The sequence below is a fragment of the Hordeum vulgare genome, chromosome 5H, assembly GCF_904849725.1.
Source record: "Hordeum vulgare subsp. vulgare chromosome 5H, MorexV3_pseudomolecules_assembly, whole genome shotgun sequence".
Taxonomy (NCBI): domain Eukaryota; kingdom Viridiplantae; phylum Streptophyta; class Magnoliopsida; order Poales; family Poaceae; genus Hordeum; species Hordeum vulgare.
The window spans coordinates 586,238,831-586,251,403 of record NC_058522.1 but is presented as its reverse complement, the minus strand read 5'-3'; the positions used below and the strand labels follow the sequence as shown (position 1 = coordinate 586,251,403).

The following is a 12,573-nucleotide window of genomic DNA, read 5'->3' as shown; positions in this document are numbered from 1 at the left end:
GATCATAACCTACACTAACTAATTAACTAGTACACGATGGATGGATCGGGCTCAAACGAATCAGATGCTTGGACAAAAAGCAGCTTTTGGCATCCACCCTACAATATACCAAACTTGCAAATAGGTATGTGGAGCAGCTAAGCTATGGCTACAAACAAATTAATTCCATCCATGTTGCCAAACAAAGCTAGCTAGTAGCTACTTTCCCAAAAGGTTGTAGATTTAATTTAGTTTTTGTTGCACAAAGCGCGTACGGCCGGCCGAATCATAGCTTTTGCCGCTTGTAGATTGTTTAATTACGATATATTTGAAGCCACGATGGAGCTAAACTAAACTAATGCATGGTGATGATTGTACACGTACTCATGCGATGGGGTGGGAACGATGGAGATACTCCAGCCCAGTTAGATAGCCGAACTCATTTCTTAATCATATCTGTCATGTGCATCACCTCCTCCTCTCAGATATTCGTACACATTTTCATAAAAACTAGCTTAGCTCTAGTTAGTGGAAGGTGGCCATCAAATGCGCCGTTAACATTTCTTAAATATGAATGAGAGCGCATACGTCCTAAGTGCTTCACCTCACAATGGAATGTTACGATCAGGCGGTTTGTGCCGGTAAAGCTAGTCATTAAAGACTGGTTAGATCACTTGTGGTGGAATCAGCTCATTGGAGTTCAAATTTTAGACTTGGCACTGGTGTGTGCATTTATCTGGATTTGTTTGCCTCTTTCTAACAATATTTGTTCAGTGAAAAAAGACGTTTTCGTCGACTATGAGGCGTTGATGGTCACTCCGTCAATCATTTGTTGGCTCATTATCTCAAAGGTGTTCATAGTAATAGGATGAGCATGTGTGCATCTATAAGGGTGCATGTATACACGTGTGTTGGAGCATATGTGATTATACTATATAAAAAATGTAATGTAAAACATGGTAAGAGAGTTAAAAGTTAGTTAGAAAAGCTCGATTATTGTAATCCACCGCAATACCAACTCAACCCAAGTATTAATCTACTACATGTGTTAAGTAAAATATTTTTGATCCACATCATGCGACGAACACGAGTCTCGCACCGCCGCCCCGTTGCATCTCAAATAGAGTTGCAGGGTTGCCGAAAGGTTTCCACGCACCGGCTCATAAAAGATCATCTTCTTCGATAGATCCTTTCTGAGCTGGCAGGGCTCAACCGCCTCAGATAACTTGTTTCGGAAAGGCTAATTTATACTAGTGGTAGCAAAGCCAACATGCACAAGGAATACCGATAGAGACACCTATATTGTTTGATGAGGTATGTTCAGTGTCACGTCCTATATACCTTGAGGCATACTACAATTGGTCCAGATCACAGGATGGCATGCTTTCAAGTGGAAGACCAATCAAGCCACCTAAAGGGGCAAGAGGAAGCTTCGTCTCTGTATTTGAAATTCAAGTGGAACAAGTTAGATCTACATGAGAGTCAATGATACACATGCTTTATTAGATTTTCCTCTCAACCAACTATTCAATCTATTAGGAACATGAGATATAGTATATTCCCCTTTGTTCATAAATACAAGACATTTTAGAGACTTGACCCCCCCCCCCCCCCCCCGCCCTCACAAAAAAAAAAATCACATAGAAATCCAAACTTCGGCGGAGAGAAATGATTGAGAGAGAATGCGGGGAGTGAGACTTGAACCCAAGACCTCATGCATGCTACCTTATAATAGGATTAGAAGGAGTGAATTGATGTAATGTGTTGAATGTTGTATTGAGCCTATCAAACGGATTATATAGAATAAAAGGTTTGGTTTGCAAGACGCTTCTAGCCTTACAATATCCAATGCTTTATAATATCGTACAATGTAAGGACGCATCTGTGAGTACAATGTTGAGATCGGTTTCTTTAAATGTACACTTGAGATGAACACTGGTCAGGTAAAGATAGGATCACCGGATGCATATAGTGTGAAGATTGATGGATGTCAACTCGTCTAATAAGCCAAATGCATTCTGATGCGTTCTTTATGTTTCACACGTGTTTTCTATCAAATCTATGTATGTGAACTTCATTAACATTGGACCAATCCCCGGTCTATTCATATCTGGGAAACAAAAGTGTCATTAAGGATCAAGATCTTCAGATGGTTTGTCCATAAGGGGTTGATTGTAACAATGCACAACATGACAAACATAGTTGAGAAGGGAGTAAATGTTGTTGTTTATGTGACCACGAAGAAACGATTCAACACTTCTTTTTTACATGCCCACTAGCCAAATTAATATGACAATCAATACATGTGTCTTTTAACGTACCTCCGCCTCATAGTACCCTTAATATGTTTGGTAACTGGTTATGTTGGATAGAGTCCAATACAGTGGCGTGAATTCGATTAAGAATTTGTGCATTACTTTGGGCTATTTGAAACTGTCGGAGTGATTGTGTGTTCAACAGAATAAATATTATAAACTTTGTGCAGGTTATCTACTGAACGACTGGATGGATCCGTATGTAACAATTATTACACCATGTGAAAGTGAGGGAGCTTATGACCTTTCTTGGTGCCACGGATGGTAGACGGTAGCACGAGATACATATACCTGGTTTGGATGGCAGATCAATATACCGTAGGACAAGTACTTAGGCATGTTGTCCTAATTTTGCCGGTGGTGGCTATTTAATTTTTATCTTCTCTTTGATTAACTACTTGAGATGATTTTTGCACTTTGATAGTCCATTTATTTAGCAATAAATAAATTGTTGTGCACCGATTGATGTAGTGGCTGGGATAATCCTTCTTTCCGAAAAGAAGAAAGGCTCTCGTCGAGATAAGGTAGAAGATGGATTGCAAATCCTGTTTTGTCAAATAAAGATATTCAATACAATATGACAGTTACTTTTACAAGGTAAGTATATATATAACATGAAAGAGTTTTGCAATGCATTGAAGATATCATATTTGTGCTTAATTATATTGATTGATCCATATGTGGTTACATTACTTTTTTTTAACATAGTACAGACGCAAGTGCTCATATACACATGCATACACTCATTCCTATGAACGCACACACGCACACCCTATCCCTATGAGCACCTCCAAGAGACTGAGCCGACATATCATCTTGAAATTTACGAAGTCATCATAGGCACCTCGTCATCGACGGAAACATTTTCTTCCACTGAATACATATCACCGGAAATCCTGAAATAAATGCGAGCACCAAGACATTACCCTGATGGACTAGGAACACCACAATCCCTCTAACCATTCAACCACAGATTGATTTGCATGTGGTTATAATATTACTTTAATTAACACTGATCTCCCTCCCTGCCCCTACTAATTAATATAGTAGTACGTACTAGTAGTTATATATACTCCCTCCTTTCCGGTTTATAGGGCTCATCTCAAAATTTTCAGATTTCCATTATATTAGGCTCATTTTTAAGTCTAATAGAGTTAAAGTGCTTTGAGTCTCACGCCATATTTAATTCATAGAATTTAGAGAAAGGAGATGAGTGGTTATGCATGCATCGTTTTCTACATTCATCATGCAAGTCCAATGAGAAGGAAGATGCTATATTTATTGCCTTGCAAATTGAATATGTGAGAAATATTTCATTGGCTAATTAAAACTAGTGTCATTCACTCACAATTCACCTTGGTTGATGAGATTTTAGATTTGAACCGTATAAACCGGAAAGGAGGGAGTAGTACGTAGGACCTAATTAAATGATGAAGGTGTCAATGGACCAAGCCTAACATGCATGCTTCCATTGTAGTACTACAAAACCGAACTTAAGAAGTGTACTGCATCTGCATGAGTGCTAAATAAATAAAACTAAAGAAGCAAAGCGCGGGAATTTTAACTGCCACCTCAAAACGAACCTCACCACCCCTAGCTATTTAAAGAGGCCGCCCCCTCTTCTTCCATCCATCGATCGCCTCATTAATCCACTGCCTGCCTCCACTGGATACATGATGGCATCGCGCACCATGTGGGTGAACGGCCCCATCATCGTGGGCGCTGGCCCGGCGGGCATCGCGGCGGCGGCGTGCCTGCACACCCGCGGCGTCCCCTCCGTCGTCCTCGACCGCGACGACTGCCTCGCCTCGCTCTGGCAGCGCCGCACCTACGACCGCCTCCGCCTCCACCTCCCCAAGCACTTCTGCCAGCTCCCCGGCATGCCCTTCCCGGACCATTACCCGGAGTACCCCACCAAGCACCAGTTCGTCGCCTACCTCCAGTCCTACGCCGCCGCCTTCCACGTCCACCCCCGCTTCCGCCAGTCCGTCGTCTCCGCCCGCTTCGACCACGCCGCCGGCCTCTGGCGGGTCCAGGCGTCCGACCAAGACACCGGGATCACCACGGAGTACATCGGGCGCTGGCTGGTGGTGGCCACCGGCGAGAACGCGGAGCGCGTCATCCCGGACCTCGACGGCGCCGACTCCTTCAAGGGCCCCGTCACCCACGTCTCCGAGTACAAGTCCGGCGAGCCGTACAAGGGAAAGCGGGTCCTCGTCGTCGGCTGCGGCAACTCCGGCATGGAGGTGTGCCTGGACCTGTGCGACCACGGCGCGCGGCCGTCCATGGTGGTGCGCGACGGCGTGCACGTGCTCCCGCGCGAGATGCTCGGCGTCGCCACCTTCTCCGTCGCCGTCTTCCTGCTCCGCTTCCTGCCGCTCCGCGTCGTCGACCGCCTCCTGGTGCTCCTCGCGGGGCTCTTCCTCGGCGGCGACCTCGCGAGGCTCGGCCTGAGGAGGCCGTCCCATGGAGGCCCGCTGGAGCTCAAGAACAGCAAGGGAAGGACGCCCGTGCTGGACATCGGCGCTCTGGAAAAGATCCGTGCCGGAGACATCAAGATCGTGCCCGGGGTGAAGCGTCTCGAGGCCGGCGGAGCCGAGCTGGTCGACGGCCGGTTCGTGGCCGCCGACGCCGTCATCCTCGCCACCGGCTACCACAGCAACGTCCCACAGTGGCTCAAGGTAACCAACTTAATTATGCATACTCCTACTTGAAGATGCACATTAAGTTATTAGTAATCAAATTATAAGATAATATAGTTAGTTAGTTAGTTAGTTAGCAGTAGGGGTCTTAATTTACTTAGTTGCACATTGATAAGTGTTGATTGATCAGTATCATATTGCACTACCAATCTTATCGTTAAGCTAATCCAGTTAGTGTAATGTATAGTACAACTACTCGTATATTAGTAGTGTAATAAATATGTGATTAGTTAGTGTGCAATGCAATGGTATGGTATGGTGCACTACCTACATAGTTGTCATGATGATGAGGCGTCATTAACCGACAAGTACACTGACAGAGACCTGTGCTGAAGCACAAGGGTGCACTGCACTTGCACAATTTAAATTCAGAGAGACCAAACACAATCAACACTTGTTTTCTCTTCACTTTCATGTACTACAAATTTAGATCTTGTTGTTAATCGATTGAGTGACTGACAAGAATGTGTCTATTTGTATTTGGTGGTGTAGGGAAGCGACTTCTTCAGTGGAGAGGGGTACCCCAAGGTGGACTTCCCGGAAGGTTGGAAGGGCGAGTCGGGGCTCTACTCCGTCGGCTTCACGCGCCGGGGCCTCGCCGGGCTCTCCCTCGACGCCGTCAGGGTCGCTGGAGACATCGCAGCCGAGTACCACACCACGTCGCCGTCCATCGTACCGCAACCAACACAGCTGGTACCCTCCTCGCAATCACAAGCAGAGACATGATCCTGATTCCTCAACCAACAACAGCAACAAGAAGCTAGGCAAGGCGAGAGCATGCATGGATCTCAAGTGGGACGCATGCTTCACTGCTTCAGACATCCATCCCCACTCGCAACAACTACAACTGCAACAACAAACAGGGGTGTCACTGTCGCTCACCCGATAGTACAAGGCAGAGCCACACTCTGATTCTTGTGATAGATAGATACTAGGTCCACTGGATGGATTAACAGCAAGAAAGACAGAGCCCAAATTTTGCCGTGTTTATGGGCACTGCATGCATCAGCACCAGCACCAGCACCAGCAGGAAGGAAGGATGGATCATCTCCTCCTCACTCACTCACTCACTCTCTATAATGCATGTAAGGAAATGTACAGCTGAGCTAGCATCCACTCTTGGTTGTATAATAAAGATGTGTGACTGTGCATATAAATCTGCTGGTGAATGGAGATGCTGTTGACCCCTGCACCTTGTTGAGAGTGAGAGTGAGAGTGACCTAGCTTGAATGCTGGCTGGCTGACTGGTACAAGTGTAGAAAACAGGAGGACGCTGAGAGGCAGGTTGTATGATTGGTGGCGATGCTGATGGGAATAAAATCAGTGATCATGAGCCAGAAATCAACTCTCTCTTGCTGTTCTTCAGAAGGAGGGAGGATCTAGCAGCAGGATGCTTGCTTTGGTGCCATTCATTCATTTTCATTGATTGATTTCGTAGTACGTACGTGTGATCTGTTCCTGGTCCACTGGCTGGCTTCCATAGATTCAGGGGTCATTCACTCATCCATGTGTCCTGCTCTACAGTACGTATGTACCCAAACATAGAATTATTACGATTTATGATGAGTATGGTGTAGTCAGTCAGTTAATTCCCCCAGGCAACAAACAGAACAAACAGGTCATCATCGGCCGTACTACTTACTGCAGGTGAACAAAGATCTAGATACACAGAGTAAACCGGTTCATGATCTCCATCGATCGATCCTGTATGGTATGTCCTGGAATGGTATGAATGATCCACGCATGGAAGTTGAGTTAAGTGGTAGTAGCAGTCTGTGCCCATGCCTCATCCGTGCAAAGAAAGAATCAAAAGAAGATGGTGTGAGCGAGGAGTATTATAACTGCACCTAGCTTAGCTTAGCTTAGTTAGTGTGGTACTAACCGATGGTGATGGTGATGGTGATGCATGCTCATATCGCTGAAAATCACACCAAAATGTCATGTTAATTAAGCTCCCAACTTGTACATTGGGCCCCAGCCTACTAAGGATCAGCACCAGAGCTAGCATATCATCCTCCCGATTAATTCCTCATCTTTACTGCGTGAGGTGAGTGACCAGCCTACCACTACCCATGATCGATCCAACGATACCAAACCCAAAACCACATCTCAGTAGGGCAGTGCCCATTCAATCGAATTGATCCCATTAGCCATTAGGGAGGAGGAGGACCAGTCGACGAATGAATGAATGAATGAATCCATAAGTAAATGACTCTGGCTCTGCTCCTCAGTGACTGACTAGTAGTACTATCAAGTAACTGCAGCCTGGGTTTGGTTGGTTTTCACTCTGTTCAGTAAGGAGTACATGCATGACTCTGTTTTACTGATGCCTTGTTCTACTTTACTACTCTTTCAGTCCCAAAATAAATGATTCAATTTTGTACTCCCTTCCCTTCGTTCCTATATAAGTTGACAGTTTTGGAAGGGAAAAGACTTCCTCTCAAGAAAAATGTTGGCGGTCCTAACTGTTTTTTGGGGCAAATTCACAAGACTGACTATCAGTCTGCTTCAGTAAACAGGGCATCCCTACAACTCCAAGCATATGCTCTGCCAATGCCAGCTAGACTGAATACAGCGGCAGCCCCCTCCACGTGACTTGTACGTACATTGACATGGCATAATTCATTCTTTCAATGCCACGCTAGCTTTGATGATTAGCTCGTTAATGCCACCTCACATCGCGATTACCACCCATGACAGTGACAACACAGACAAGCTAGGACATATATATCCTATATCGACACTCCCAATGTTTTAGCATGATTGATTATTATCCCTAATTCAGCTGTTAAGCTACAACTAAAACTTTCCCTGCATCAAAATAGACACTGTCAGGCTTAATCGATCACAAGGAGTTTGCACTTTTAGGCCTAACATCAGTCATAATGATGCACAAGCACAGCACTAGTAGAATAAGACCAAAATCACAGTAGTTAGCTTCCTCGTGGGAAGAAACAGTTAACCCAAAAGCTATGTTTAACCAAACTTTCAATACCATTTATTTTTTATTGACTTGTGTATGTTCCTTGACTTTGTATCTGTCCATGTCCAACCAGCAGAGCTTTTTTTTGTGTGTGCAAATGACCTGCTTAGCTGACTCTGAAATGACATTTCCTTCTTTTTCTTCCACACATGCATGCGTGCAACTGTGAGATCTAAGTACCATCACGGCATAACTATTTCAGTCTGTTGACATCCTACCAGCAGATGGAATGTCATGATATGACAGGTAGATGGCAAGACATCTTAGGTCCTTTGCATTTTCATTTTTATTTTGTAAGGGCATCTCCAACGCTATGGTTGCTCTCTTTTTTCTCCCCCGCACCTCGCATGTCGCCCCCGTGCCGCCGTGCGGTGATGAGGAGGAACCCTAAATCGCCGCCGCCAGCCCTCCCCTCTCCTCCCTCCTTCCCCACTCACTGCCACCACCGGAGCCGTCGATGATGGGGCATACTCGTCCCTTGACAGGCAAGGGCTCGCGGGGGCGTCTCCCTCTTCCCTAGGCGCGTTGTCCGGGAGTAACGAATACATCGGGGAGGAGGTCACTCCTGGTTCACCGCGTGGAAGGACCCAGTCCTCCAGCTTCTTCCACCACTCCAGCTGATCCGACCATGACAGCCGGGATGTCCACCGCGTTGGGTCCTAGCGCGGCTTCTCTACCCCACCGTTGTCTTTTTCTATTGCACCTGACGCGTCGCCGGAGCAGGAGAACTATGAATAGTTGTCGGTAACGACATCCGAGGTCGCGGTAACCCTGAGTCACCAGAAGGAGAAGGAGTGCTGGATGAATCGGTCCTTAAACTCGATGCATCGGGGTACACTCAAGCTTGTGCGGGAGCAAGCCGATGCCATGAGCCAGTTCGTGAAGGGCCTGATGGATGTCTTCGTGGCCAACATGGAGGTAAGTGTTGGTCATGCGTTTAAATTTATGGATGATAGTATAGACAGTAGCCCTCAAGGTGTGTATTGGTTTGAAATCCGATAGACACATAGAGTCTCGGAAAAATTTAGCATCTGTGCGTTCTAGTCTCGACTGAAGTGCAGCTCGATCTGAAAGATGCCGAGCTGCAGTTGGTCGAAAAACTTTTAACAATTTACAGAAGAATATAGTGTGCAATAGCCCTCCAGAGCCCAGACTTAAGTCAAGCTAGCGAAGGAGGCTGAATTGACAATCAAAATAGTCTCTAGCAGGATCTTTGTATTGTTAAGTAAAAAACCGTTGACCAATAGCCCTTGAGACTCAGGTTGATTTACAAAAACCGGCCTGAGGATCGAATCCGAGCTTTGGAACAAACTAAGAGAAAAACAGAAGATACGCAGTCCCCCAGATTCAAATTGGGCGCAAGTGGACGAACAGAGGATCGAATCCCACCTCAGGAACTATCAAGCACTTAGGATTTTATTTCTATCCTATTCAGACACAGACGCAATAGCCCCCGAGGCTGTGGTCGTCTCAAAGAGGTGGCCTCAATATCGAATATATTCATCGGGTCACTTAGCATTGATCCATGCGTATTTTTGTTATGTTCAGAAATCTGCTTAGGAGATCCACCTCCTCACCAAGCATTTCCTGACATTGAAGGGACAACTGGCCCAATCCATGCTCAAGGTTCAAAGCCTTGAATAGAATGTCGACAATGCCACAAGTATGGGTAGAGTGTCGGCTTGCCCGGGACACGGTTAAAACAAATGGTATGTTCGAACATCGCTGTTAAAATAAATCGTATGTCGATCCAACCTTCCCCAAGGGAGTACAAGCAATCCTATTCCAATACGAATTATATAGAGCAAGCGCATATTGTACACTTATTACCAACCCAACTTGTGAGGCACATTTGAAAATGTTCAATTTATAGTCTAAAAGGTTTTTAAATATGCTTTTCTAATAATACACTAGAAATTACTATTAAGATATTTGTTAAATAATACAGTTTAGAAATCTCCACTATGATATTTAATTACATTAAAATGCAAATAAACATAAATAGGCAATATATTATGTATGCAATTGACATAAATTAATTCAAAGAGACATTGTATTACAATACACAATTTAATTTTAGAATAAGCAATTTTCCGGTGTATATTTCTCATCATTTTTACGGTTGGTTGTGCAATCGAACTATTTGTAAATTATACTCGCTAAAACAATATTACGGAAAGAGAAATATAAAAGTTTAATATAAAATTATGCACACTCCATTTGAGTGTAGAGATTGGAAGAATAGATATTAGTGAGTAGTGAGCAATAAGACACACACATAGAGAGAAAAATCAACATAATTGGATAGACCACGCATGCTACATGTAGGCATGGTGAACTTGGTTGACTCAATCATGGCACCATGAATTCTCATTGGGACAACGTTATTATGGACACTAGCACAATCGTGACATGTTGTCGGTTCATGAAGACCCGACAGAGATGAATCCATGCGTGATGTCGCTAGCCGATGCACTGGTCACCTAGATCATTCTCGTTCACCAAGTCACCACCGTTGTGGCATATCTATTGTAGCAATTTTGTCCAGCTGACTACGACGAAAGGAACAAGACAGGGGCAGTGGGGCTCATTGAGTGATGACGGGCACTGAGGGAGCAGATGCGGGACGTACAAAGGAATATGAAGGTTAGATATATGGAGAAAGAGGGGTGGGGAGAAGAGCTAATGTAGACAAATTTGGAGGTGTGTAGGTTGATAATCTGGACGGGGTTAAGCAATTGTTGTCCAAGACCGCTAGATATTTAGATGCAATTTTGCATTTGAATGTTGTGATCATTTAAAGGGAGATATTCGGGTCACCCGAATGTCATTCTCTAATTCTTGCCTTCAATATGAATATCCAAACGGGCATTATCTTAACTCACTCTTGGCCCCTCGACTCCGTCAGGGTCGCCGGCAACATCACACCAAGTAGCACAATACATTACGATCGTTTTGTATCATGCCTCGCAAAAAGACTCGGAAGCAAATCATTGAGACCTTGAAGTGCATGTCAACCATGTAACCCGAAGGGATGCTTTACTGCTTCAAATATATTGGCAACAACAAAGAGTGTCATTGGAATTCACTAACATAGATAATTTTGTCATCATAGATATATATTAGATCCGTCGACCGAATAAGAAACAGTTTGAGCTAAATTTTGGCGTGTGTGTGTTATTTGTACTACACTACTTTCTGTAATTTAATGTATAGCTGGTCAAGCCACCTTGGTTGTAAGATGCAATAAACCATCCGTGACTGTGCTATGCACATATATCTGAATCGACTTGCTGACAAATTGATAGACAACTTCACCATGACAAACAATGAACTTCAACCAGAGAGTGGTTTTTTGGTGCTCAGGCTTCATGACACCCCTTATCCTTACCCTTTCAATATTGCCTTGAGATTTGTGCTAACCAACTAACTTGGTACATGAAAGTTTCTCTTTTTGTTTATCTCAAATGAAACAAGACAACCAAACATTAGCAGTTCAATGTGTGAAAAAACTTTTGGATTTTGTTTGCCTGACATAAATATATAAAATGAAAAAAAGTGTTTTAAGTATTTATGATGCATGAATTAATACGAATGTTTTTCCCACATGAATGTTTTGTTGTCTTGCAAGGCATGTTGTTTTATTTAGGATAAACAAAAAAAGTCAAATGTGCCTGCACGGATCGCAATGCCGAAAATTGTGGCCAGATAAGGGGTGCCATGTAGCCTGAGTTCCACCACAACTTGCTCCTTTAACACTGGCTGGTTGCTGGTGCCATGTAGCCTGAGTTCCACCACAACTTGCTCCTTTAACACTGGCTGGTTGCTGGAACAGGAGACGACATGTTGTACGGTTGATGCTGATGCTGATAGGAATAAGATCAGTAATCTTGAGCTCCATCAACTCTCTTTCTGTTGGTGAGAAGGAGGGAGGGAGGCCATTTGCTTGCTTTATGTGCCATTATATAGTTTGGTCCACATCCTCCATAGGTCACTAGCTCATCCATGTGTGCCCTACTACTGTATGTACACACACACACAAACAGTTAATTTTCTCATCCAACAGAACGTACAGATCATCATATGTAGCGTACTGCAGGTTATCAATGATCCAGACAGACAGGTTTTAATTGGAGGAAATTGGTTTATGACTTGGATCAATCATTCGTGAACTACCCTTAGTTTCAGCTTCAAATGGCGGTCGCGTATCTGATGTGGGAACTGGTCACTGTTTGCCATGGTATGATCCACACAAGACAGTTCAGTTGAGTACAGTAGTGAGTCCTAGTGCCCATGCCTTGCCCGTCGAAGAAGCAAGCATGGAGATATGATCCACGCACACGATCAAAGTTCACTTCAGTTCATAACTAGTAGCAATCTCTGCCCATGCCTCGCCCGTCTTCCAGGAAGCAGGCATGCCTTAATCGATCATAACAAGATGGCGTGAGTAAAGACTATATCTGGGCTCTTGTACCCTCATAGCGGTACCATGTGCACGCTCATCGGTCCTACACCCGGATCATAATCGCATTAAAATGGCATGTTAAGTTCACAATTTCTTCATCACGGCATGCATCGGTACCTCCTCCTCATC

General features: G+C 44.3%; 1 protein-coding gene across 1 annotated transcript; it reads left to right on the top strand.

Annotated features, from left to right (window-relative positions):
- The first annotated feature begins 3,931 nt into the window (after nt 1–3,931).
- On the top strand, nt 3,932–6,182 carry LOC123399706 (probable indole-3-pyruvate monooxygenase YUCCA9). Its single transcript, XM_045094096.1, has 2 exons — nt 3,932–4,975; nt 5,489–6,182. Exons 1-2 carry the CDS (start codon nt 3,968–3,970, stop codon nt 5,720–5,722), a joined length of 1,242 nt encoding a protein of 413 aa, XP_044950031.1. The 5' UTR covers nt 3,932–3,967; the 3' UTR covers nt 5,723–6,182.
- Nucleotides 6,183–12,573: the final 6,391 nt, after the last annotated feature.